The 24,993-nt window shown below is 50.9% G+C and overlaps 5 protein-coding genes and 1 pseudogene across 5 annotated transcripts; 3 read left to right on the plus strand and 3 right to left on the minus strand.

Annotated features, from left to right (window-relative positions):
• Positions 1–750: 750 nt before the first annotated feature.
• On the minus strand, positions 751–2,295 carry LOC112881075 (annotated as a pseudogene).
• A 1,329-nt stretch (positions 2,296–3,624) lies between these two features.
• Positions 3,625–5,128, plus strand: LOC112882179 (probable cinnamyl alcohol dehydrogenase 8D). The gene is made up of 4 exons (XM_025947165.1): positions 3,625–3,769; positions 3,930–4,043; positions 4,120–4,633; positions 4,732–5,128. The coding sequence occupies exons 1-4, from the start codon at positions 3,687–3,689 to the stop codon at positions 5,089–5,091; spliced, it is 1,071 nt and encodes a 356-aa protein (XP_025802950.1). The 5' UTR covers positions 3,625–3,686; the 3' UTR covers positions 5,092–5,128.
• Positions 5,129–6,553: 1,425 nt separating this feature from the next.
• LOC112882012 (thiosulfate sulfurtransferase 16, chloroplastic-like) lies at positions 6,554–9,479 on the plus strand. Its single transcript, XM_025946961.1, has 5 exons — positions 6,554–6,933; positions 7,541–7,614; positions 7,735–7,805; positions 8,007–8,060; positions 9,135–9,479. The coding sequence occupies exons 1-5, from the start codon at positions 6,776–6,778 to the stop codon at positions 9,228–9,230; spliced, it is 453 nt and encodes a 150-aa protein (XP_025802746.1). The 5' UTR covers positions 6,554–6,775; the 3' UTR covers positions 9,231–9,479.
• Positions 9,480–11,603: 2,124 nt separating this feature from the next.
• LOC112882943 (probable cinnamyl alcohol dehydrogenase 8A) lies at positions 11,604–13,909 on the minus strand. Its single transcript, XM_025948143.1, has 4 exons — positions 13,531–13,909; positions 12,938–13,051; positions 12,288–12,807; positions 11,604–12,188 (listed from the first exon to the last, which is right to left on the minus strand). The coding sequence occupies exons 1-4, from the start codon at positions 13,776–13,778 to the stop codon at positions 11,829–11,831; spliced, it is 1,242 nt and encodes a 413-aa protein (XP_025803928.1). The 5' UTR covers positions 13,779–13,909; the 3' UTR covers positions 11,604–11,828.
• Positions 13,910–16,394: 2,485 nt separating this feature from the next.
• LOC112879696 (probable inactive receptor kinase RLK902) lies at positions 16,395–18,972 on the minus strand. The gene has a single exon (XM_025944064.1). The coding sequence runs from the start codon at positions 18,630–18,632 to the stop codon at positions 16,659–16,661; it is 1,974 nt and encodes a 657-aa protein (XP_025799849.1). The 5' UTR covers positions 18,633–18,972; the 3' UTR covers positions 16,395–16,658.
• A 4,077-nt stretch (positions 18,973–23,049) lies between these two features.
• Positions 23,050–23,807, plus strand: LOC112879384. Its single transcript, XM_025943626.1, has one exon. The coding sequence runs from the start codon at positions 23,160–23,162 to the stop codon at positions 23,454–23,456; it is 297 nt and encodes a 98-aa protein (XP_025799411.1). The 5' UTR covers positions 23,050–23,159; the 3' UTR covers positions 23,457–23,807.
• Positions 23,808–24,993: the final 1,186 nt, after the last annotated feature.

Here is a 24,993-nt window from a genome sequence, read left to right on the forward strand (position 1 = left end):
GGTCCAAATTACAGTTGCTTAAGCTTAATCAAAAGTTAAATAATTTGTTCAAATAAAAAATATCAAAATGTATACATGCAAAAAAATCATAACAAATTTACTTGTACAAATATGTTCAACTACAAAAGATCTACATAAAAATTTGTAGGAAATTGAAACTCATATGACAAAAATTGTACAAAAAGTAAGAAAATAAAAGATAAATTTTGGAGGAAACATTGAAAAAATATTCGGCCATAAAGTTTTAAAATAGAATTTTGGAGAAGATTTCGAAAATATAAGAGTTGAGTGCAAAAATTTGAAATAAAATTTGGACCCACATGTAAGCTCCACATCAACAGGAATACTTACACTTTATAACTTAAAATTATGATTTGGACTTCACATAATATAATTAGCAAGTTTGAGAATTTGAATATGCATTTTGAAAGTTTGGGGATCTAGCCAAGTTCGAAGACCGGCTGCGCATTTTACTCTTCATAATACAACCGATTCAATCAGATCACTAATGCCATGCCTGAATTTCAGTATCGATTCTCTCGTACCGGTTATTCAATCAGCGTGGCGGCCGCTGAGGTTCCAACCGGTACCTAAGAGTGCCTTAGGCACCGGGTATTTTACCCGGTGCGTAAAGTCGAGACTTTCAGTATCGATTCTCTCGTACCGGTTAAAGAACCAGAACCTATGCCAATTTTCAATCCTACTATGTGCCTATTTTCCAGTAGTGAGTATGAGGGGCCAAGCACCACGTCATGGCGTGGACATCACCGGTACGGCACGGAGGGGCTCGGCGAGCTCCAGCACCATGCTGTAACGATCTTTGAGCTCCAAGTCCTCGGGCGCCATCCCTCCGGGCAGCCTCCACTCGACCCTGTGCAGGATCGAGGCCAACAGCAGTGGCACCAACCTTGTGGCGAAGTCCAACCCGGGGCACATCCTTCGCCCCGCCCCAAATGGCTTGTAGGCGAAGTCCATGCCCCGGAAGTCCGCCGCTTCGTTGCCGAGGAACCTTTCAGGCACGAACTCTTCAGGCCGAGGCCACACCGCCGGGTCCCTCCCGATGGCCCAGAGGTTGACGAGGACGCACGTGCCCGTCGGCACGGAGAATCCGCCTAGTGACACGCCGTCCGCGATCACCATCCGGGGTAGGTAGCAGCGGCGCCGGCGGCTGCAGCCGCAGGGTCTCCTTCACCACGGCATGGAGGTAGGGGAGCTTGTCCAGGTCGCGCTCCTCGATGAAGTCCTTGGACCCCAGGCTCGCCGCGAGCTCGGCTTGCACCTTCTCCATCTTGCCCTGGTGCTTGAGCAGAAGCGCCATAGCCCATTCCACGGTGATCCTGCTTGTGTTGCTCGTCGCAAGAAAGATATCCTGTTTACATATATAATAAAATGCAAACGTAAATTACTGTGATCTTGTTAAAAAACAGAAAGGCAGCAATGTGTATATATAGAGAAGTAGGTATAGCGTACTGTGAAGAACTTGGTCATCTCTGAACGCGTGAGCTCTGAGTTGGCGTGACGCGCGAGGACTACGTCCAACAAGTCGCCACGGCTGTGGTTCTCGCCGCCGGCTAACCGGCGTTCAATGAACTCGTCGTCTAGGAACTCGTACAGTCTGGTCAGACCTCCAGAGACGCGGCGGCGCGCGCCGAGAAGGTCCAGTGGCGCGAGGAAAGGGAACGCGTCGGAGACGTTGGGCCTGGTCCAGTCCGCAAGCACCGCCGCCACGAGGTCCTCGAACGGCTGGCCGCCCCGCACGCGCATGCCCACCACGTCCTCGGAGAAGAGGATGCCGGACACGACGTTCAGCACGGTGCCGAGCACCGCCTCCCCGACCTCCACCGGCGCGCCGGAGCGCGCCCTGACGCTCGCGGCGAGGCCGCGGGCGTGGCGGTCCCTGACGCGCCGGGCCGCCCCGTCGAGGCCCCGGCCGGCGGAGAGGTGGGCGCCGACCGCGGCGCGGTGCTGCCGCCACAGGGCGCTGGAGCTCGGGAGAAAGAAGAGGGACTCGGAGCTGTGCGCCAGGGCGCGCGCGACGTCGGGCACGAACCGCGCCGCCAGCGCCGCGTCGTTCTCGAGGAGGGCCTCCCGCGCCGCGGCCGGGGACGACACGGCGACGAAGTCTCCGGCCATGCCCGGGCGGAAGGACATGACGGAGCCGTAGGTCCCGGCGAGGCGGGTGAGCACCGCGTGCGGGCTGCGGCCGAACGGCCCGATGAAGTGGAGGGCGCTCCCGACGAGAGGGAGCCCGACGGGGCCGGGGGGCAATGGGAGAGATGCAGTGGGAACAGTCATCTTTTTGTCTCAGTTTGTGCAGGTCTGGAGGAGGCGTACAAGATAGAAACAATGGTGATCGATCAGACGTCGAATGTGATCGATCGAGTGACGAGAGATTAGGGCAAGTCCAATGCAAGCAAGCGTGCGTGAGGGAGGGGGTTTATATAGAGGGATTTAGGACAGACAAAATGAGCGCCTAAGAAAAAAAGACTACAGGGACAGGGAACGGTAGCACTCCATTCGGTTCAGTTGACTGGAACTTGCAATGTGTAATCATATACAACTAAATCTGCTAATCAACCAGGTAATCCTAGATTCTCAAAATAATTTAACAGCTCATGCGTCATGCCTTATGTTTGTTGGGGATCGCTACTGTGTCAATCAAATGATTTTGGGTTAGGGATATCTGATGAAATATACAGGAGTGGGTATGGCACAAGGATATGATTTTGCTATCCTTTTCCCATGTTTGGGATGTATTTGATGGCATGGGGATATAACTTACAATTACTAAATTACCTGAAATTTTTTATCCCAAATTTATTCTTAAATTTTGTTTTCCAAATTTTTTCTCCTGAAATATTGTTCCAGACTTTTTTTTAAGTTTCATCGGAAGTTTGTTTCAAAATTTTTCCTAATTTTTTTACTTTTTTGTTTCTAAGCTTTTATATAATTTTTTTCTTTCTACAATTTTTATCTTTACGATTTGATCAAACTTTATGTATATAAATATTGTATGTAATTTTTGTGTATATAGTTTTTTATCAAAATAGAAAAAAAGGGTACTTGAAACTAGACACGGACAGTAGTTCTCGTCGGAAATCGACCTACGGAGGGCTCCGTACAGTCGCCCGTAAAAGATAGCCCCGTTAAACAGTCAAGAGTCTCGGGGACTCAGAGCTGAGTCCTTGATTCAGGCCAAAATGGAACCCTGTCGGTGCCGAAAGAAGGTGTTCGTGGTATCTGGCATTGTATAATCCAATACTCCAACTAACCTATATGATGTATGGATGATCCTGACCGTGATCAGCAAACGATTGAATCGTGATCTCCTCACTGTGCCTGCTCACGTGGCCGGTCGGGTTCTCTGCTCCCGTTCCCAACTCCGTTCTGCAAGGACGCCGCGACATGGCGGCACGGGGTGGATGATCCAACTGCCTCCTTTTATTTTTGCCGCCCGCGCGCCAAGAGGAGAGGGAAAGCATTGTTAAAAGAGTAGCATTGTTAAAGAAACCATTGAGGTGGGCGTGGGCCTGCCTGAGCATTGGCACTGCACTGTCTATTTATTCAGATTCGATCACTGCTTACCACTGGCGAATCATCACCCTGATTCCTGAAGAACGAAGCCGTAGTGACACTGTGACAGCAAGTGAGGTTGAAGAAGCGGCACAACCGATCGAGGAGTTCCCATGGAGCAAGGCGGTAAGGCGGCGCTCGGGTGGGCTGCGAGGGACGCCTCCGGCCACCTCTCCCCGTACAGCTTCTCAAGAAGGTCTCTCTCACTCTTGCCATGACGGACTTGCTCTGTTCTGTCTTCTGTGTTCTGTACTGACCACTGTAATGGTGATACGGCCGGAAACCTTCCATGTTTGCTTCATGAACTCGTGGTCTGTTTGATAGTGACACGACGGCGATGGTGTTAATTATTTCAGGGTGCAGAGAGACGGCGACGTGACGATCAAGGTGCTCTTCTGTGGGATTTGCCACACTGACCTCCACATCATCAAGAACGAGTGGGGCAACGCCATGTACCCCGTCGTCCCCGGGTAATTAGAACTTCACCAGGCACACAACCCAATCACAGTTTCGGTCGTCATCTGTTTAACGGTGTACGCGACGCAGGCACGAGGTCGTCGGCGTCGTCACGGACGTCGGCGCTGGCGTCACCAAGTTCGAGGCCGGCGACACCGTAGGCGTGGGCTACTTCGTCGACTCCTGCCGCTCCTGCGAGAGCTGCGGCGCGGGGCACGAGAACTACTGCCCCGATGTGGTGCTCGCCTCCAACGGCGTCGACAGCGACGGCGCAACCACCCAGGGGGGCTTCTCCGACGTCGTGGTCGTCGACCAGGACTACGTCGTCAGGGTGCCGCGGAGTCTGCCCCTGGACGCGGCCGCGCCGCTGCTCTGCGCCGGCGTCACGGTGTACAGCCCCATGGTGGAGTACGGCCTCAACGCGCCGGGCAAGCGCCTGGGCGTCGTCGGCCTCGGGGGCCTCGGCCACATGGCGGTCAAGTTCGGCAAGGCGTTCGGCATGACGGTCACGGTGATCAGCTCGTCCCCGGGCAAGCGTGAGGAGGCGACCGAGCGCCTTGGCGCCGACGAGTTCCTGGTCAGCCGCGATACCGAGCAGATGAAGGTAACAACTCGAGCTCAGATCGATCCTGCGACCATCAATTGCTGCCATGGCGGATGACTGACACAGTGACACGATGTGTCGATGTTATTTGTACGCAGGCCGCGGCGGGCACCATGGACGGCATCATCGACACGGTGTCGGCGTGGCACCCGCTGGCAGCGCTGCTCGAGCTTCTGAAGCCGATGGGGCAGATGGTGCTCGTGGGAGTGCCCAGCAAGCCGCTGGAGCTGCCGGCCTTCGCCGTCTGCCCGAGCGGGAAGCGCGTGGCCGGGAACGGCGTGGGCAGCATCGGCGACTGCCAGGCGATGCTGGACTTCGCCGGGGAGCACGGGATCACCGCGGACGTCGAGGTCGTCAGGATGGACTACGTCAACACGGCGATCGAGCGGCTCGAGAGGAACGACGTGAGGTATCGCTTCGTCGTCGACGTCGCCGGCAGCCTGGGCGCCGCTGCTTAGAAGCCAGTATAATTGCCTGCTCGCGCACAACGCTCTTCTATACCACTAGGATGTGATGTCGGCCATCGACACCTGAATAATTAGTGCAGGGCATTGCAGTGATGTACTACGATGTATTGCAAAACTGCCAAAGAAAGTTTTATGCATGAAAGCCGCTTATCCTACCTACGTTTATGCGTTAATCACATTTCACATCGTTTTCTTTTTTTTTACAAAATATAGTTTTCATACAGACGATCCAGTATACATGCACGCACACTCATTCCAGTGTACAAAACACGCACCCTGAGCCCATCCAAATAAAGACTAGGTTCGTAGACATTGAGATTGGTGAAATCTCTAACTTTATGAGAACAATGTTCACGGTTAAATGAAATTTTTACAGCTGATGTGCATGGTTTAATGTAGATCCATTAGTTTCAAAATATAACTTACGGATAAGCAAAATTTGGATCATTTTATAACTAGATAGATGCACCATTACCATTTAGCCATCACTCTCCTCCGAGAACTATATATTATGGTACTACTGCCCCAACTATCATTATCCCTTAAAGGTTAAGCGAGTGGTAAACCATGTACTCATTCTTTGTTGTAAAAAAAATAAGACTATGTAAAATAAAGTTTTGTACCATCATGAGCTATTATTTTAAATTTATTAGCTTGCTTAAATTATTATGGATTTATTAATATCATCTTTTCTATGGACATTAATATTAAACAATATTTAGCCAACGAGTCAAATGGGATGGCTCGAGCTTTTCCAACAAACCAGGCCAAATTCAATTGGCCGAGCTCATTAGCCTCAATGAGCCAAGCTGAGCCACCTCGTTATCAAGTGAGCCATACCAAGTCGAAATAGCTTGTTAGCCACCTGGCTGGATCTATGATACTCTCTCAGTTCCAGATTATAGCTCTTCTAGATATAGATTTTGCTATATATTTAGATATAGTGTATATCTAAATGCATAATAAAATTTATACATCTGAAAATACTGAAACGAACTATAATTTTAAATGGAGGAAGAGTACATGTATCACATGCTTAATCATGACACGACAATTAACGTAGCGTAGGGATACATGACATGTCTCGACGGAACCAGTTTCTTCACGGAAGGGCTCTGATCACTAGTTGCATTCAGACGGACGCATCACTGGACTCCAATAAAGGAGTCTCGTCCGTCTTAAAGGTACTCAATCCCGGGTTGCTTGTTCGTGGGTTATACTGCTACGTGTGCGTGAATGCTAGTAGTGTTTTATATAGTAACGCACCTGCGGCAGTGACACCACCACCCTGGTGGTTTCGGAACGGCGCGGGCGCAGCGTGCAGAGCCAGAGCCCGACCCGACCAACCCACAGGATAGTGGGCCTGGCCTCGGGGTGTCGAAACGAAAACCACGGAGCGACGACGACGCCTGCTGGGTTCCTGGCCGCCGGTATTGGACTGCGACCGGCGCCCTCAGAACCCAGCATGACCGTGTGCGCTGATTCTACCGGCCATACGGTCGCGCACCCTGTTTACACTCTACTTATACATTGGAGATAAGTTCGCGCGGCACATCCTACCCGATTGTTACCAGTGACCACTGAATCAATCAGTCCTCTGCACTCTGCTCGTCGCAACTAAGCGCCCCTGTTTCTTCCTCTCGCCTGTTTGTTCTTCCCGTTCCAGCCTTCCAGGATGAGGGCGGCCATCGCGCTCACGATCTGCGCTCTGTCCGCGCTGCTGGCCGCGGCGCGCGGATCGGAGAAGCCGGCGACCGCGGCGGTGGCGGCCGTGGGCGTGGCGGCGGCCGGCGACCTCCTCCGCTCGGGCGGCCACCGCTACCTGGACGTCAGGTGACTGTTTGTTCTTCCTCTCCCCTTGTTCAGGCTTAATTTTTGTGTGTGCTTTCCCTGTGCATTCACGCGTTAGTTACTAGCTTGCCTCTTGTCGTGCTGATTCCGAATCACGGGATCTAGTGCCTGGCAGAAACTATTTATTGGTCATCAGGCACCCGATTAAAACAAAAGATTGAGTTTGCTTTGGATGCAACCTCTGTCATCCTACCTTCGTCTGGTTGTTACATGACCTTCAGACCTTGGCTACGATGTCAGTCCTGCCACTCTCTGATCAGCTACCCTTTCCTACTGTTGACCACTATCTCAAATTCAGCTTGCATTAGAATCAATTTCTCAACTCAGTTGTGCTGGAAATAGTTCTCCAATCGATAGTTTTAGTAGCCGTTTTTTAGCCAGTGAGCTACTGTACTCTTTTCTGAAGATGAAGACGGGTTATTACCAGCCCTTTCAGTGGTGCTCGTGTCACGAAAAGAAATTTCAATTCTTTCAAAACAATAAACAAAAACCTTTCCGGCACTGGTTTCGTCATTTTATTCTTACACCGCACATGGATGTTTCTAGGATATAGCCTGCGGTATTGATTAATCTAAACACAAATTAACAGAACAGAGGAGGAATTCAGGGACGGGCATGTGAAGGATTCCCTTAACGTACCCTACGTTTTCTTCACCTCACAAGGCAAGTCTCCTAAACAGCTTCCTATAACGGCAGTACTACGTGTCAGGAATTTCTTGCCTAAGCTGTGAGATGTTCAGTTTGTCTACTGTACTGAATGTGACCTTGTATGGATTCCACCAGGAAGGGAGAAGAACCCCCAGTTCATTGAGCAGGTTGCGGCACATTTCGACAAGCAGGACAACATAGTTGTGGTATTACTGATGATCTATCCTTTTCTCTTCAGATCAATTGTATTTATAGGCCACGGCTTGTGTGTTTTTTTTTTTTGAAACGAACCAAGCAAGAGAGCTGCCAATTATATTAATAAAGAAGAAGGCTTGTGTGTGTTTTATGCTCATATTGATCTTTCTCTTGATTGTTATTGTGTTGATCCACTTTTTTTTCCTTCGAAGGGCTGCAAAAGCGGAGTAAGGTCTGAACTAGCGTGTTTTGATCTTATGGCAGCTGTAAGATCTCTTCCCTTTCCCCTTACTTTCCCTTGAGGCTTCAGTTGTCATTGCATAAATATGCAGCATAAGCCTGCACGATTGCATATTGTTCATCCAATCCGGTTTATGGTATGGAATCTAAGGCCTTAATAGCAAAAAAAACATAAAGTTGCAAGAATAAAATGATCCTATTTTCTTGCATGAACAATTTTGATTATGCAGTAGTGGTAAAAATAATTTTCTTAGGTCTTCGCCTTCAGCTACATGGATATTCAATACAATGAAATTCTACCATGCATAGCAGGATGTCGTTTGATGGTTTCCTTGTTCTGAAATGGGATATATTACAACCAAAATTGAAAGATTGTAAAACACAGGCTCAGTCGGTCAGTCCTAATGGCTTAACACAACCATAAAACACAAGGAAAGGTAGAGAAAAGCTCTGCTGAACCCGATCTATTGCAGTTTGTTGCAAGTCCTGAAACTCTACGGAGTAATTAAGATACTGAAAAAAAAGATATTATGTTTAAAAACCTTCTCCAGGCCCCACCTTGCATGGGAGATTTCATCTCTGAGTGCTATACGCCCTTTGTTGTTTTCTTGTGGCCATGCCAGGAGATGGCCCATAAAAGAATTTACTACTACTCAATTGGATTTCATTGAGAAGTGAAGCGAAGATTGGGGTAGCAATCTTATCACTTATCTTTTGTCATTTGTGATGGAAATATGGTTTTCTCCCTTCACTCAAATCAGCAGTTGCTCCTTATTTGGGAAAATAATTTGCTAAATTCATAGCCTGAACCCTCTGTTCGCACTATTTTTATCACATCTATAGTTCTAATACAATAAGTAATTTTACTTTGTAAAACAGAAAATGTTATGAAAATTTTATTTATATGGTATAGTCGTCTTCTGTAGCATATGTCCAACATCACATAATGTTAGAGTGCAAACAAATTTAGTTCTCGCTGTTACCTTTATTCTTGCCTCACGCTACTTAGGGGATTTTCTTAATGCTGTCTTAAATCTCAAGAAAACATCTGAATCATTTGTTATGACTCGTCTGAAACATGTGAATGCTTATGAAAACAGGGATTTGAAAATGTGAATAACATGGAAGGTGGTTACGACGCATGGGTGGAAAATGACCTTGCTGTGAAGAAACCTCAAGCACAAGACGAACTATAGCTGCTGCTATTCTCCAGTAGTCCAGTTGTTCTTTTGCTTGATGTGTATTGTTACTATTGTATGGTGGATAAGTTAACGGTAGGTTTAATTGAACAAAACATATATAAACTTCTGTGAACATTTAAATCGTGAAGAAACCTTCTTAACAGATGCCATAAAGGATGTAAAAAGAACATGCTCCTTTATAAACAAGGTGCGAATGAATGAAAGTGGTTACAGCGTGATAGCTAGACCTGAAGCTTTGCTACATGTCCATATTTACTGTACAGTACAAATTATTCTACTCTCATAATATTATCTGTACTTTCACCCCAAAAAAATCCTATAAAAATTGGTGATAGAACGTTGCTTCTTGGAGATTACAACTATATGTCATTATGTCCACAGAGTCATATTGTTGAATACATCGTGTAATGAGAAGGATGAAAGTTTGGAGCACACTTGACAGATAAAATTTAATTAGTACACTTTTGATCATATATTACAATGATGAAATGTGCAAGAAAAAATAAGGCAAAACTGCGGTTGAACAATTTTTTGCGGATGACCACTATGTAATTATGGTAATTGACTGTAAAAGAGTGCGATTCTTGCATTTAAAATTGTCTCACAAATAATGCAGTTTTAGGTCTTATACCACCAAGGTGGACCTCAAACTCCGGCACGTGCCTCTGTTCGGAGTACTTGTTTATCCTCCACTTCTCAATCCTCTCGACATGGGCTCCCCTGTCTCTCCTCTCGTCTCTGCCTCCCCTGCTCCATGGTGCCCCTCCCCTCGTCCTCGTGGCGCATGGCAGCAGCGACGGCAATTATCACAACAATGGAGAATTGAGTTGATGGGGAAATTCTTGATAGTTTGTCTTGTGGTGAAACTGCAGCATCGATATTATATTTTTTTCACATTTTTATCAGATTTGGATTCGAACACGGATAGACTCGGATACAAATGCGAATGTGGATTGCTTCGGTTACGAATATGAATAGATGCGTATCGAATACGGAGCGAACCGGATGCGCATAATGTCGGACACGGATATTTTTTCGGATATCGAGTAAAGGCAACATTTATTCATATCACACGTGTTGTAACATTCGAACACCCTGCAAATCCAAATTTTAGCTAGATTATGCTTAACGAAGCAAATTAACAAATAGTTACATGACATTTCTAACTTATTACATAGATGAGAGAGCTTCGATTACATGACATTCTAACTTGCTACATAACTTAGATTGGAGACACTCAATTAACAACATTATAACTTATTACATTGATGATACTTGACAAGCACTTAAATCGATTCGATTCGTCTGTTCCATGAGGCTATATTCACACTAAATCATGCTTGATTAACCAAATTAAATATGGATGACATACTATTTTAGGCACTCAATTACACAATTGACATTCTAAATTATTACATATTTAGCGATCAAATTATTGATAGAGTTTGAATTATTATACGATATTGAGTTTTTATTAAAATGCAACAAGTCTAATTATTGCTAGAGTTCGAGTTTAGTTCTCGAGCTAGACTAGGATAAATAAGATCCAACTCCAAAAGAGTATTCAGTAGATAGATTATACTTTTAGAAATTTTCTGGTGCTAATTTTATATTTTTCTGATTTTAAATAAATTAGTTATAAATATTTAGAGATTAAATCATATTTTTATTAATATATATATTTGGCATAATATAATTATTGTAATCTAAGTATCCGACTTGACTATCCGGATTATCCAACCAGATATCCGATATTCGACTGATATTATCCTTCTCATATCCGAATCAGTTATCCGAATGAACTATCCGAACTCGTATCGAAAATAGTACCTGAATCACTATCCAAATTCTTTTGGTTGATCGGTCGAGAAATATCTGTACTATTTACAACCCTATTTTTTTCATAGAGATGGAAGTCACCGTGTCGTCCTGGATGTAGCCTGGACTGATGTAGAATTCGATCTGTCCATTGGTTTTTATTCTATTTTTCGCTGTCGTATTGCAGCATTCGTTGCATCAATGTTCTTCGGTCATTTTTGAGAGCTTACCAGAATGAGCTGTGCTTCTTGACATGTGGGCATTGCAAATCTTCCTGGCATTCAGAAAAATTATGTGTTCTGGTCATCTTTACATCACCTTTGTTTTAATCTGTTTTTTGCTATCATTTCTATAACAAAGCTTAAATATCCCCTCGTTCAAAGGCCTCATGAGAATATTTTCTTTAAGAATTAAATCCTCGAAAATTCCATTTGCGCTCTTCACCATAGTGAAGGAGGAGGCCTAAGTCTTATTATCTGTAAAACAAATGGAAATGTTGGATATTATTTTTCTGAAAACCACGTGTTCGTATCACGTGCAAAACTGGTATAGCTAGATAAAGACTTTAGTATTGTGTTAAGAAAAACATCAAATCAGAGTAACTTATAGTGCTCAGTTTACATGTACTTAAGCGCACCATATCTCTCTTATTTGTACGCACCAAACAATCAGAGCCACAAATCCACCATTAGCGCCTGAACTTATCAACAAGCGGCAATATATAGTCATTGGTTGGGGCCTCTGATTCGAGTATTCAACCTTCTGCAGCTTTGCCTAGGCAGCAGAGCCGAGGCTGCCGGCGACATCGACGACGAAGCGGTAGCGGACGTCGTTCTTCTCGAGCCGCTCCATCGCCGTGTTGACATAGTCCATCTTGATCACCTCCACCTCGGCGCCGATGCCGTGCTTCCCCGCGAACTCGAGCATCGCCTGGCAGTCCCCGACGCTGCCGACGGTGTTCCCGGCCACGCCCTTCCCGCCGGGCACGATGGCGTACACCGGCAGCTCCAGCGGCTTGTTCGGCACGCCCACGAGCACCATCTGCCCCAGCGGCTTCAGCAGCGCCAGCAGCGGCGCGATAGGGTGCCACGCCGACACCGTGTCGATGATGCCGTCCATGGTGCCCGTCGCCGCCTGCTCGTATATATCAGGAGGTCCCCTCGTGAGCTACAGAGAGATTCCGATCGGCGGCGACCGTGTCGAGAAGGACCAGATGGTGACGGCGCGGCGCACCTTCATCTGCTCGGGGTCGCGGCTGACCACGAACTCGTCCGCGCCGAGGTGCTCGACGGCCTCCTGGCGCTTGCTCGGGGACGTGCTGATGACGGTGACCTTCATCCCGAACGCCTTGCCGAACTTGACGGCGACGTGGCCGAGGCCGCCGAGCCCCACGACGCCCAGGTGCTTGCCGGGCTCGTTCAGGCCGTGGCGCATCATGGGGCTGTACACGGTCACGCCGGCACAGAGCAGCGGCGCGGTGCGGTCCAGCGACAGGCCGTCCGGGACGCGGAGCACGTAGTGCTCGCTCACGACGATGACGTCGGAGAAGCCCCCCTTCGTGGCCGCGCCGCCGTGCGCGCGGTCGACGCCGTTGGAGGTGAGCACGACCCCGGCGCAGTAGTTCTCGTGCCCCTTCCCGCAGCTGTCGCAGGAGCGGCAGGACCCGACGAAGTAGCCCACGCCCACCGTGTCGCCGGGCTTGAACCTCGTGACGCCGCCGCCGACGCCGGCCACCACGCCGACGATCTCGTGCCTGCGCGCGCCGACCACCAACGGGGAAATCAAAGGCCACTGCTTGAATCAGTTACGAGTTACTGTTCTTGGCTCAAATTAAATTTGCAGCGCGCCGTTCGCGACATCCGGCCGGCGGCGAACTGGATTACCCGGGGACGACGGGGTACATGGCGTTGCCCCAGTAGTTCTTGATGACGTGCAGGTCGGTGTGGCAGATCCCGCAGTAGAGCACCTTGATCGTGACATCGTCGTCTCTCGGAACCCTGAAATTGGGATCAGCAACAAGGATTCCATAAACTGGTACTAACTCTGTCAAGGAAGCACTCCGAACATTTTCCTCATCCAATTAGTTCTCGAGCCGATAGGCCCAATACCAAGTTCAGTAAAATCGACAAGGGGGCAGCTAGCTGAAAGCAACAGTCTACCCAACTCTAGGCGCGTATTGAATGTTACTCTCTTTTTCAGGCTTCAACAAAATATTGTACAATCTTAGGTAAGCCTTTTACCAAGGACTATGATTTAGAAATCTGAAACAGCGTGCTAAACTAGTGCATGACACTATGACAACTAAAGTAGCTTCAGAAGTTCAGATCATATCTGTCTCAAAAGAAGCTAGATTTAGCCATCTCTGCAACTGATAGATGTTTCAAGAACTCGGCAGATCAGAACTTCAGAAGCATACATGAGCAAGCAAAGCAGAGTGATCAACAGTGTAACGACAGTGACGAGAGTATGCGCCTACCTTCTGGAGAAGTTGTAGGGTGAGAGGACACCGGTGGCGTCCCTCGCCGCCCAGCCCAGCGCCGCCGCGCCGCCTTGCTCCTCCATCGCTTGCTCTCGCTTGTCCGCGGACGCCCTCGCCCTCGGCAGACGCAGAGCTCTCGAGGGCCACGCTACATTAACTCCGAGCGAGGGAGCAGCGGCTGCCCCGGGGCGGAAGGGCACGGGAAGAAATGGACTGTGGATGATGGCGTGAAAAGGATGGGACATAACCGCTCCACCCGGGGTCCTGTTCCGCGCGCGCGTGGGCTTGAGGAGAACCAACGTCCGAGAGAGAAGATCGAGCAGAAGAGGATTAGGAGTATAATCTGGAGAGAGCTTGTTATAAGGTGATTCATTGTTGGTGCACAACAAGGTAATAACTTCTTTCTTTTAAGTAGGAAGTAACTTCCGTCGTAGGGCTTTGCTGGTAAGAAAATGGGTAAATGCTTGCAAAGAAACAAAAAAGAGGGTGAAAAGCTAAGAGGGAAGTAGTATCAAAGAGGAGCGAGGGGTCCACAGTCCAGACCTTGACAACAGAGCAAAAGCAACTGTGGGCACAGTGATCCTGTTGTGCTCGTGCTGTGATTTACGCCTTGATATTTCTGCTGCTGTGTGGCTATCCTGCACTGAAAGCTGCATCTGATATTGGGTCCGAGCTAGGGAGGGTCGGGGTCCCCTCTAGCTTCAGGGTCTCTGTCAGGCCTCGCCATGGTTCTGGGTGCCGGACAACCAAGCCTTGATCCAGAGGCGGCATGGGTATTGGTATGTCTTCTTCAGGTTCTGACAGGACAGCGCTGGGTATCTAAGGGCAGACCCAGCCCAGTACATCAGCTCCAAGCTTCATGTCAAGTGGAGCGGTGGTTTTGCTCCCGGATAGAGCAGCATCTGGGAAGGCAAATGGAAAATAGCATATAAAATTTCAAGAGAGTGGATTCAACTTGAAGTAATCGAAATACTAGTGTATACAAACGATAGGGGCGAAAGCACCAACCTTTGCACTCAAATGAATGAAGTTCCAAGAATGAGTTCCCAAGCAAATCTCCCCACCGCTTTGCGCTTTTGTGATTTTGCATTTGGCCCAAAGTATTGATGGGTTGATTGACATGGCCAGTTCAGTTGGGCCTTGCAAGCACATACAAAATATGGAGGCCCACTTCGTTCTCCTTTTCTTTAAGCTGTCATTGAACTTTTTTTTGTCCACATTAGTTTTGCATCTTGAGCCATTTACCTCGAAACTCTTATGCACGGCTCATTTGTCTACCTATTGTGCTAGTTTTTTTTGGTGGGGGGAGCCTTTTGGTTCGATCTCAAAAGCTTAGAAATTACTAGTACTACATTAATTAGAGAAAAGAAATAAAACTGCCGACTACTGCCATGGTAAAAACTAGTAAATTCACCCACTGCTGCTGTTGTAAAAACTAACTGAAAACTCCTTTATACCTATTTATAAATTACCTATAACTATAATAGAAAAAAAACATAAAACACTGGTGTATCTTTTTACAAGGTGCCCTCCACTACAAGTATCATTACTAAAAAAATAACTCAAAATACAACTATACATATTTATAGCTATTACAAAAAAGCCAATACAACTTATGCTTTTCGCTAATACCCACCTTTATTACCATTCGCAATCAAGACAACCTATTTTAAGTAGCGCATAAGTTTGTTGCACAATGTATCTATTTAAGAAATAAAAGTTGTGGTTTCAAATAATCTTTTGATCTAAAATTTAAAAAAAATAGAAGCATAACCAGATGCAAAGAATAAAAGAGAGGATAACTGACCAATTCTAATCGTGCAAAGAAAAAAACAAATTTCCTTCGTTCCAAATGTAGGTCCTTTTAGTCTTACACTAAATCAAACTTCCTTTAACTTTAACTAGATTCATAGAAAAATATATTAATATCTATAATACCAAATGAATGCACTAACAAAATATTTTCATTAACAAAAAATTATTTGGTGTTGTGGATACTTGTATAATTTCCACATTTTTCATTTAAAGCGTTCTTAAGAAGATGCATTAGTATTCATAGAATATTATGCTGTAGATATTAGTACATTTTCGACAGAAAAAAAATGCGCTAATACAGAAGGTCTTAAAATGAACGGGAAAATTCACATTTTTCCACCTTCTGATTGATGAATGGAATCCCATCGAACGCGTTCTTAAAACAAGACCATGGGGCACATTTTGTACTGAAGGTCCAGCGTTACTGCAGTACAGCACCATCTTAAATTCCGTATATGAGTTCTCACAAGAAAAAATAGCTGTACCGCGTCGCTCTCTTGACCACGTCAATCAGAAACTTTTCGGAGTTCAGAGTGTTTTGCTTATTCAGACGTTCGAGGTTCAGATTTGAGATCGCTATGCAGAAGCTGTTCTCCACATTCCATTCTCCTCATCTGATGGACGTAACGACATGCACAATGCAGCCAAACAACAGAATCGAAACGATCGGCGGCAAGCTGTGACCGTTGTCTCCTCGCCCGGCCGTCCTTGTTCGACCAGCTTTCCGGTTCCCGGGACAGCGACATCTTCTTAGCCAGGTCAACAGGTTTGAAGCCTTCAAGATGTTCGGGCGCCTGCACTGATGAACAACAGCTTGAGATGGCTGACTGCCCTGCCTGACCGTGTCAAAATTGTCCTCGACAGAAACTGTTTCCAGCCTCACGATTTTGCAGCCGACTCCTTAATGTTGGGACACGGACTTCTACGATAAGAAATTTTAGAAGCTAACACCTGGTGAAAATTTGCTAATTACTACCCTATAGTATCAAAAACTTGAGGGGGGCATGTGCCCTTACACAGTCACACCAACGTAGGTCCGCCCATGCTGAAAAATCCAAATGAACCCAAGAATACAGGTTCTGATCTATATGGAATGCAAGAATTCCACATGTTTTAAACAAGGCTAGTCGGTGCGAACATAGTGTGCCAGTGCTACCACGAAGAACAATTGTAGCATGCCTTCACAGCGAAACACTGCTGACTGAACCCAAGGAATACAATGAAACAAATGCTATGAACATGCTGAAGATCGACTAACATCATCGCTGCACAATGTGCATCCAAGATCCGAAAACAACCGCGCCAACAGGTCAGGGAGAAATGCTATGGAAATCGTCGTCCGTGTCCGCCTTCCGGAGCGCGCTATCGACGATGTGCTCGATCCTCGCCGCCACCTCGACCATCGGAGGCCGCCGGTCGGCCCGGTCCTCGGCGCACTCCGTGGCGAGCTGCAGCAGCCGCATCATCTCCTCCTCGACGCGCTCCTCGACGGCGATACTGGCGTCGAACACCTCGGCCGTCCACTCCTCCTGCACCACCGTGCGCACCCACAGCGGCAGGTCCACGCCGTCGCTGCTCCCGGGCACCGAGTTCACCGGCGGCTTCCCCGTCAGCAGCTCCAGGAGCAGCACGCCGAAGCTGTACACGTCCGCCTCCTGCGACGCCCTGTGCGGGTCGCTCACCTCCGGGGCGCGGTACCCGGTGGAGCGCTTGAGCGGCACGTGCGCGCCGACGAGCTGGACGAGGCCGTGGTCGGTCACGTAGGCGCCGTCGCGCGCGTCGGTCACGAGGACGTTGGACGACTTGATGTTGCCGTGGCACGAGCGGGCGCCGGCGCCGTGGACGAACACGACGCCGCGCGCGGCCGCCAGCGCGATCCGAGCCCGGGAGGTGAAGTCGAGCCGCGCGGGGCTCGCGCCGTCGCGGCTGCCGTGGAGGAGGGAGCAGAGGCTGCCGGCGCCGACGAAGTCGTAGACGAGGAGCTTCTCCTCCCGGCTGTAGAAGTAGGCGCGGAGCGGCACCAGGTTCTCGTGCCGGAGCGCGCCGAGCGCGGTCACCCTGTCGCGGAACTCGCGCTCGGGGATGGGCGCCGACCTGAGCCGCTTCACGGCCACGGTGGCGGCGCCGCCCTCGAGCGTCGCTCGGTACGTCGTACCCAGCCAGCCCTTCCCGATCACCTCGGCCGACGAGTGCAGCAGCGACTCCAGGTCGTACGGCGTGTCCGGCGCGGCTCCCAGGAACACGAGCTTCTTGGCGTTGCCGGCCGGGGCATGCGAGGACCGCTTCGTGGCGCTCTTGTCCATGCTCACCACGGTGACCGATATCGGAGAGCCGTCCACGTCGGCGTCGGCCGCCATGCCTGCGGACCTGTCAGCCTTTGTCCTCTGGCACCGGAAGCAGAGGAAGAAGATCACGCCGATCAAAACCAAGAACGCCACGGCGGCACCCGTAGCAATGCCGGCGATCGCACCAGTGGAGAGCTTTCCGCTCTCGCTACCGTTAGAAGGGGCCGGAGGCGGCGGCGAGGGCGATGATGGAGACGGCGGCGGCGGGGTTGGGCACGGGCTTAGAGGGCCGCCACAGAGCCCCGTATCGCTGAAGGCGCTCGCGGGCCTACTTACGAGCGACGCGGGCACGGGGCCGGTGAGATTGAGGTTGCCCGACACGTTGAACAGCTGAAGATTCTTGAGTTCAAGGTCCGCCGGTAGTGTGCCGTTCAGTCTGTTGTTGCCCAAGTACAGAGTAGCAAGCCGAGCTAGCTTGTTGAACTCCGGCGAGACCCCGCCGGATATCTGGTTGTTGGAGAGGTCGAGCCGCTGCAGCAAGCTTAGCCCGAAGAACCCCTCCGGTATCGCACCCTCGAGCCGGTTGCCATGGAGGTAGAGGTACCTGAGCTCCGCGCAGCCCCCGATGTCGGCGGGGATCCCGCCGGACAGCGCGTTGAGGCGGAGCGACAGCGTCCGCAGCGCCGTCAGGTTCCCGAGCGTCCCGAGCGGCACCGCGCCGGCGAGGCTGGCCCCGGGGAGCTGCAGCGCGACGACGCGCGCGCCCGCGCGGTCGCACCCGACGCCGCGCCACCCGCACGGGGACGCCGCGGATGCGTCCCACGGGAGCCGCGGCCCCACCGCGGCCCGGAACGCGAGCAGCGCCGCCCGGTCCGCCGCGAGGTCCGCCTGCGCCGCGCGGGGCGCGAGCGCGAGCGTGAGCGCGGCGCAGCACAGCGCGACGGCGAGGCGGGCGAGGGAGACCCCGCCCCCGGCGCGGGCGCCCGGCAGCCGCCGCATTGCCGGCACCGGCGGCCGACGAGCCGACGACGCGAGTGCAGCTAGGCGAGGATCGGGTGGACGGCGATCGCGGCGCGAGAGGGCGGAGCTACGGTACAGCGGCCGCTACGTCTGCGCGGAGCGCACCTCGACAGGGAGAATCAGTTGCGCGGAGAGGAGGCAGTGGGCACGGAGCTGATGATATAGCTCCACAGGAACTGGCCGCGACGGCGGTGAGTGGTGACAGGGACGTGGCCGGTGGAAGGTAGCGGCCGGGGCCGTTGCAGGAAGGAGACGATCCGCGTTTAAAATTGATCGCGAATTTACAATTGAGACGCCGATGGATGGATCCTGTTCTGTAGATGATTGCAGCTCATCGGGGGTTGGCTTAGGAAGCACGGCCGCGGCCGGGGGCGCTTTCCATTTGGACACCTCTGAAGGATCCCTGGACGTCCGATGGCGTCCGCGGCACAAAGAGGTCGGCGAGGTTTTTTCCTCGTGGAGTACCGATGGGTCAGCGTCTCCCCACTCGTTGGCGGATTAAAATTTCCAAGTGCGTGCATGATACTGCGGCTACGTTTCCACGGCCGGACGTGTGCGGACGTGCCGGGGGAGAGTCAGCGGCACGGCGCTCGCATCGCGTCATCCACATGGGACGGGACGGGGCGTGCTCGGGTCGTGGCGTGCGACACGAGCACACGGGCAATGCTACGTAGCCACCAGAGCGTTTCGTTCGGGCCGCGGCCGGATCGCCGGCGGCTCGCTGGAGGGGGGAACGGGAACGTGCCTGCCCGGCGACGAGCGGCGCCGGCCGGTCGCCCGTCGTGCCGTACGTACGCACGCCTCCTCGGTCGGGGTTCATGGGTCCCGCGCCACGCGCACGGGCTCGTCGCGTACGAGAGTTGACTGCGGCGGCGCGCGGGCTGGAGCTACCACAGAGAGACGCGTCGGAGTGGCCTGTGTGGCTGATCGCTGCTGGCGTGGTGGGGGTCGAACGGCCGGCGCCCGGCGGCGGCGGCGAGGCATAGCTGGGCGGTGAGGGAGGCGTACGCGTGTCGCTCTGTGATCTTTGGCCCTTATTACGTGCGCAGCGCCGCTACGCCGCCGGACTGGCCCCACGACCGGCCGCCTGGCGCCTGGCGAGAAGAGGAGAGGAAGGCTCGCGTCCGGCCACTCGTTCGTTCCCCCGGCCTTTGAACCGGTCTCCCATCGACAGCGCGGCCTAGGAGGCCTGTTTCTTTCTTCAGAGCATGTACCGCGTATCCGAACCCAAAGGCCGTAGCAGCCTTGGCTGTGTCGTGCTGCAAACGGTCAACGGGTCAGTAACGAACTGACAATTAATGACTTGGAAACGAGTCGAGAGGGAGAGACGTCAAAGCCCAAAAGGTGGGTACACCAACTGGGCCGAGCAAGTTAAGCGGCCCAAATCAAATCAGGCGTGTGAAATCAGCCCATACAAATAGTGGTAGTTTCTATAGGATTAACGGAATTTTATCGAGACCAGCTGATCCTGATGACTAAGCCTATCTGCTGACATTCACACTTTTTTTGCTGATGGTTAAGCAAACAGTTTTAAACCTCTATATTATGCTCCCGTAATTAACTCTCAACCTTCGACCAATCGAATACTGTTGGCATTCCAATGAGTTCAATCTCACCTAGTTTCAACTCTTAACTCGCCATACTTCGCCAATTCGCCACCCAATAACTAGATGCACAACCCTATCTATCACCTCGTCACCTTGTTCACAGGAGTGGAGCCACGTTGACCCATGTGGGTGCAGCCGCACCTAGGCCCAAAACAAATTTCAGTTATGGCTATCGATTTTTCATCCTATATGCACCTCCTGAGCCCAATGAAATGCACCCACAGTCCAACAACGCCAGCCCACAGACCTCCCTCGTGTTTACTCTAGCTCCGCCCCTACTTGTTCACGAGCCTCCACCACCTCCAGCTCTCCTCCTCAATGTTTTCTCTGTGCTTAGGGATCACAAAGAGGCTGGCTGCAGTCCAAACCCCTGAACCCATGGCCACACCAAAGTTCAACAAAATTGTTACCAGGATGAAAAACAAAGACACTTTGAAAATATAGACATGATGAAAACGAGGAGATCGAATCTGACAGGAGATAAGGAATTGCAAGGGGTGAGGGGTGAGAGAACAATTAGGCATAGAGAAACTGAGAAATATGCTCTGCTAGGGTTTAAGTTTTCTATTTTATAAAAAAATGTTATACTTTCTACTCTTCTCCGAATTAGTAAAATCATCCTTAGATCACTATGCACCTATGTGTTTTTATAAATGAATGCCAAAACCTTGATTAAATGACACATATTCTCTCTTACTTTATTTTTAGCGAAACATAACACTGCCATTGTTGCTTATATACACATACACAGACTCAATTTTATGAACGGACGTGTGTACAACCTACTTTTATGAGCATCTTTGAAAGACTGGACCGATAAGTCTTGAGATTGATGAAGTCGTCATGTAGGTGTTTCACTATGAACGGACACATCACATACCACTGGAAGAAAAGAGTAGCTTACTCCCTCTATCTTGGAATATAAGATATTAGAGATTCTTGGACAGATCAAGGGGATTGACAAAAAAAATATATGCACTCTTGAGTTATAAGATGGGACTTACGTTGCCCAGCTCAACTTATCCCCTTGATAGCCAAACTAATGCTACCGACTCCTAGTGGAATTAGATGAAAAATTGTACAAATGTGTCTAAAATGATTTATATTTCAAGACATTTTTTGAATGTTTGGCTGCCTTATATTATAGGATGGAGGGAGCAAGTTATAAAACATTAAGCAATTTATGTTTCAAAATGTGTGTCCCGGTCCAAATCACAAAGTTAAAACAAATGTAAAAGCACCTGTATTTGTGTGTGAAAGGGGATTTACCGGATTGGTACGCAAACCGAGTAGCGCGATTCATGTATGTGGAAGAAGCACCGGAACCTGTCCCGTAGAGCGGCCCTGTACGTCGTCTGTTTTTGACATGAGACCGTGAGAGCTACAAGTCAACCAAAAAATGGAGACGACGCGGCTTGCATTGAAAAAAAGTAGCTTCTGAAAAGAGAGCGTCGTACAATCAAAGCACAGTGGTTGCTTATTGCAGCAATTACTATGCAGCTCCCAACTTGCACCAGTGACATGGAACCGCCCAGCGTCCTTATCCAAATAAATTTCTTTTGACCTTTTCGCAACTTTGGATCCCTTTTCTTTTCCACACCCTTGTTGCGTCGTCAAAACATTTTACTGCATTTCCTTTTCTTTTTCCTAGCTCTTTGAACACAATCCTAGTTCGTTTTGCACTATGAAAGCTTAGCTCCGATCTGTTGTTACCACCGGTTGGTTGTGGTTGGTTGGCTACTTGGCTGGATGCCGACCTCGCACAAAAAAGTTACCGCCGGAACAAGTCACACCTACTTAACGCTTGCTTGGACAGGTAGTTTCATTTCATCTCAACATCACGGGCAGGCAAGTCAACAAAGATCACAGGTCTTATTTTAACCCAAGTTGCTTGTTTAATTTCACCTTTCGACCTACGTAGAAGCCGAACCAGAACCCTCTCGAGTGTCGACACGTACGTGCGGAGCTTATCCCTCGAGTAGGAAAGACGTCGGATCAACGGTGAAAACTACCTGCGATGTAAAAGTAGAAAACGCGGTTAGCTAGCTAGCCCAACCGTCTGGCGCCTAACCGCCGTCAGCTGACGGCCACCGCCCCCAGAAAAACGCGGCGTTTAAACGAACATTTCGGCCGGCGTCCGGAGGAGAGGGTTTTGGGAGGCGCCGGTTCAGGTCGTTGCCTGCTCCGATCGGTTACCTTGGCTGTTTCGGACGGTACGCGCTGGGAACTGGAGCTCCATTGGATAGAGAAAAAAATTAGGTGGAGGCAGCAGCAACCGGAGATGCTTGTGACAGGGAAACGGGAGACTTATCTTGCAGGCACCTCTTCACCTTTGTTGATCATGATCGTGGCTGATCGTTATCTAGAACGTAAATCTCCACTGACTGTGCATGAGTTCAGCTTTTATTTGTTTCTGTAAAAAAAATCCATCTAGCGCAGGGTCTTCAATTGCTCCTCCTCGTTATCTGGTTTCTGAAGCGAATTTCCAGGGCTTGCAATAGGACGCGTTCGTCAAAGATCAACGGAAACGACCGGCCGTACCGAGCAGCCATGGGGTTCTGGAGAAGAAGAGGACCGGAAAAATCTGGCGCAACCAATCCCGTGCCCCGGAGGCGGCGTGGCGTGGCGTGCCTTTCGCAACGGCTTCGACGACTGCCGGGAAGCCACCCCACGTTTCCTCCCCGCGGGGCGTCGCTTTCGTGCCGAAAAAAATCGAGTGATTCAGAAGCCAAACCCAAGCCTCGCAGCCCCTCTGCTCCGCCGTTCCGCCGCTATATATATGCCGGGTCACCGGGAGGTCGGGTCATCGATCTGCAGCCTGCGACCAGTTCAATCCATCAAGCAAGCAAGCAGAGACCTCGGCGTCGCTTGCTCGCTTGCGTTGCGTGTGTGCTCATTCATGGCGAGGTCGCCGTTCGTTCCGATGGAGGCGGGGAGGGAGCAAGGCGCCGGCGGAGGTGGAGCGGCGACGAAGGGCCAGGAGCAGCAGGCGGCGGAGGCGGCGGTGCTGCTGGTGCACAGCCAGGTGCGGCGGATCAAGCGGGAGGACGAGGAGGTCCGGGAGCGCCTCCTCAAGCTGCGGCTGCTGGAGACCAGGCCCGCCGGCGCCTTCTGCGACCCGGTGGCGTGGCGGGCCTCCCGCTCGCTCTCGCCGCTCCGCCGCGCCGGGAACGGCGGCATCCCCGTGGGGGACTGATGGATTGGCCGATTGGCCGTAGCAGGAGCAGGAGTTCTTTGCTGCCTCCCCGTGTTCACGAGCGCTCGCAGTTACAGCAGCAGCCTGTTGTAGATACGTAGGGGAGAGTCGTTACCGGTCATTCAGTCGGTCGGTCATCGTGCCTGTCCATGTTCTTCTTGCGCGAGTTCATGGGATCGGAGCTTAGTAGAGACGACGGTAGGGTGATGGCAGCGTCGCCGCGTGACCATGTGTTAGTACTAGCATGCTCTGTTCTGTCTCCTCCTCTGTTCTTGTATATATGAGAGAGTTCTACCATGTCCTGGTGTTGTGTTCTTCGATTTCGTTCTACCTGCTCACCATGTTCCGCCATGTTCTCCGCCCATCGTCACAGAGTAGTTCTTTGCACATGAAATAATCTTCAATCCTCAGAGCTCAAATCGCAATTCACCGCGCGGAACGCCGGTTGTGCCACTCAACCAGGCCGTGTCCAACAGTTGCAGAGAGAGGGAGCCGCCACGGAATGAGGTTGCAGAGCTGACAAGCAACTGGTGCGCGCTGGTCATGTTCGCAAGCCAATTGGATTGGGTTACCGGTGCACGTGGCCGGGCCTGGCCGTTACCTTGGTCGCCGGCGTGGCGGAGCCGGCTGCAACGCAATGCAATAATTCAACCGGTTTTTCCACCTGGAGTCCCGCTGACGCGGCGGCGGGGAGACGGGTCCGTCCGCTCGAGCCTCCACGTCGCGGCAGAGGGTGGACGAACGAACGATCCGTCCGGGCCTGCGCGTCGACGTCGGAGGGATCGGGGGGGATGATTGGGGCACTCGGGTATCGACCGATTCAGGATCGAGGCCGTCCTGTCATCTTGGTTTTTGGAGGTGTGGTCTCCGGGACACGAAGAAATATCGGCTGCTCCGGTTCGGTCCTGCTTCGAGCGAGGGAGAAATATCGGCGGCTAGAATCTGTCGCGTCCCTCGTGCACGTGCGTCACGCCACGCCAGGAGTACGAGCGTCGTGAGACAATTTTTGGAAGCTGCAAGCGGGGACTCGGTTCTGGTTTGGGTTCGAGAAGCGGCCCAGCAGGGCTCGGGAACGGGGCTGGAGACGGCAGAGCGGAAGAAATCGCTCCGTTTGGAGCTCTCCCCGGAGCTGGAACGCGTGGCGATTAAGGAGGTGACCCCGGTCGTGGACCACACAAGTCCCTGTCGCCGGGCGATTCGTCGAGCACGTCGCGAGCCGTGCGCGGCACCGCGGGTGCGTTGCGTAGGCAGGCAGTCTGGGTTCCAGGTCCCCTCGCAGATTTCATCGAACACCTGCCTTGCAGCGCCAGCTCGCCACACCACAAGAGGCAGCGTAGCCAGACAAGCCAAGAGGCAGGACGGCCAGCCCGCCTTCGCCGCAGTCGGCGCAGCCGCCGGCGTCCGCCGACGGAAGGTGAGCATTGGACCCTCTCCCTTGCCCACCTCTCGAGAACATATCCAATATTACCACCTCTCGATATTACCGTATCACTAAACGTCTACCAGAATATAAATACATAAAGGACGCAAACATCTG

Source organism: Panicum hallii, chromosome 2 (assembly GCF_002211085.1).
Source record: "Panicum hallii strain FIL2 chromosome 2, PHallii_v3.1, whole genome shotgun sequence".
NCBI lineage: Eukaryota > Viridiplantae > Streptophyta > Magnoliopsida > Poales > Poaceae > Panicum > Panicum hallii.

Coding starts and splice junctions, on each gene's coding strand:
- LOC112882179 (XM_025947165.1), top strand. CDS start 3,687: ATGGAGCAAGGCGGTAAGGCGGCGCTCGGGTGGGCTGCGAGGGACGCC. Junction 4,044..4,119: donor ATGTACCCCGTCGTCCCCGG/GTAATTAGAACT, acceptor TACGCGACGCAG/GCACGAGGTCGTCGGCGTCG. Junction 4,634..4,731: donor GCGATACCGAGCAGATGAAG/GTAACAACTCGA, acceptor ATTTGTACGCAG/GCCGCGGCGGGCACCATGGA.
- LOC112882012 (XM_025946961.1), top strand. CDS start 6,776: ATGAGGGCGGCCATCGCGCTCACGATCTGCGCTCTGTCCGCGCTGCTG. Junction 7,806..8,006: donor AGCAGGACAACATAGTTGTG/GTATTACTGATG, acceptor TTTCCTTCGAAG/GGCTGCAAAAGCGGAGTAAG. Junction 8,061..9,134: donor GTTTTGATCTTATGGCAGCT/GTAAGATCTCTT, acceptor TTATGAAAACAG/GGATTTGAAAATGTGAATAA.
- LOC112882943 (XM_025948143.1), bottom strand. CDS start 13,778: ATGTCCCATCCTTTTCACGCCATCATCCACAGTCCATTTCTTCCCGTG. Junction 12,808..12,937: donor ATGTACCCCGTCGTCCCCGG/GTAATCCAGTTC, acceptor CGGCGCGCGCAG/GCACGAGATCGTCGGCGTGG. Junction 12,189..12,287: donor GCGACCCCGAGCAGATGAAG/GTGCGCCGCGCC, acceptor ATATACGAGCAG/GCGGCGACGGGCACCATGGA.
- LOC112879696 (XM_025944064.1), bottom strand. CDS start 18,632: ATGCGGCGGCTGCCGGGCGCCCGCGCCGGGGGCGGGGTCTCCCTCGCC.
- LOC112879384 (XM_025943626.1), top strand. CDS start 23,160: ATGGCGAGGTCGCCGTTCGTTCCGATGGAGGCGGGGAGGGAGCAAGGC.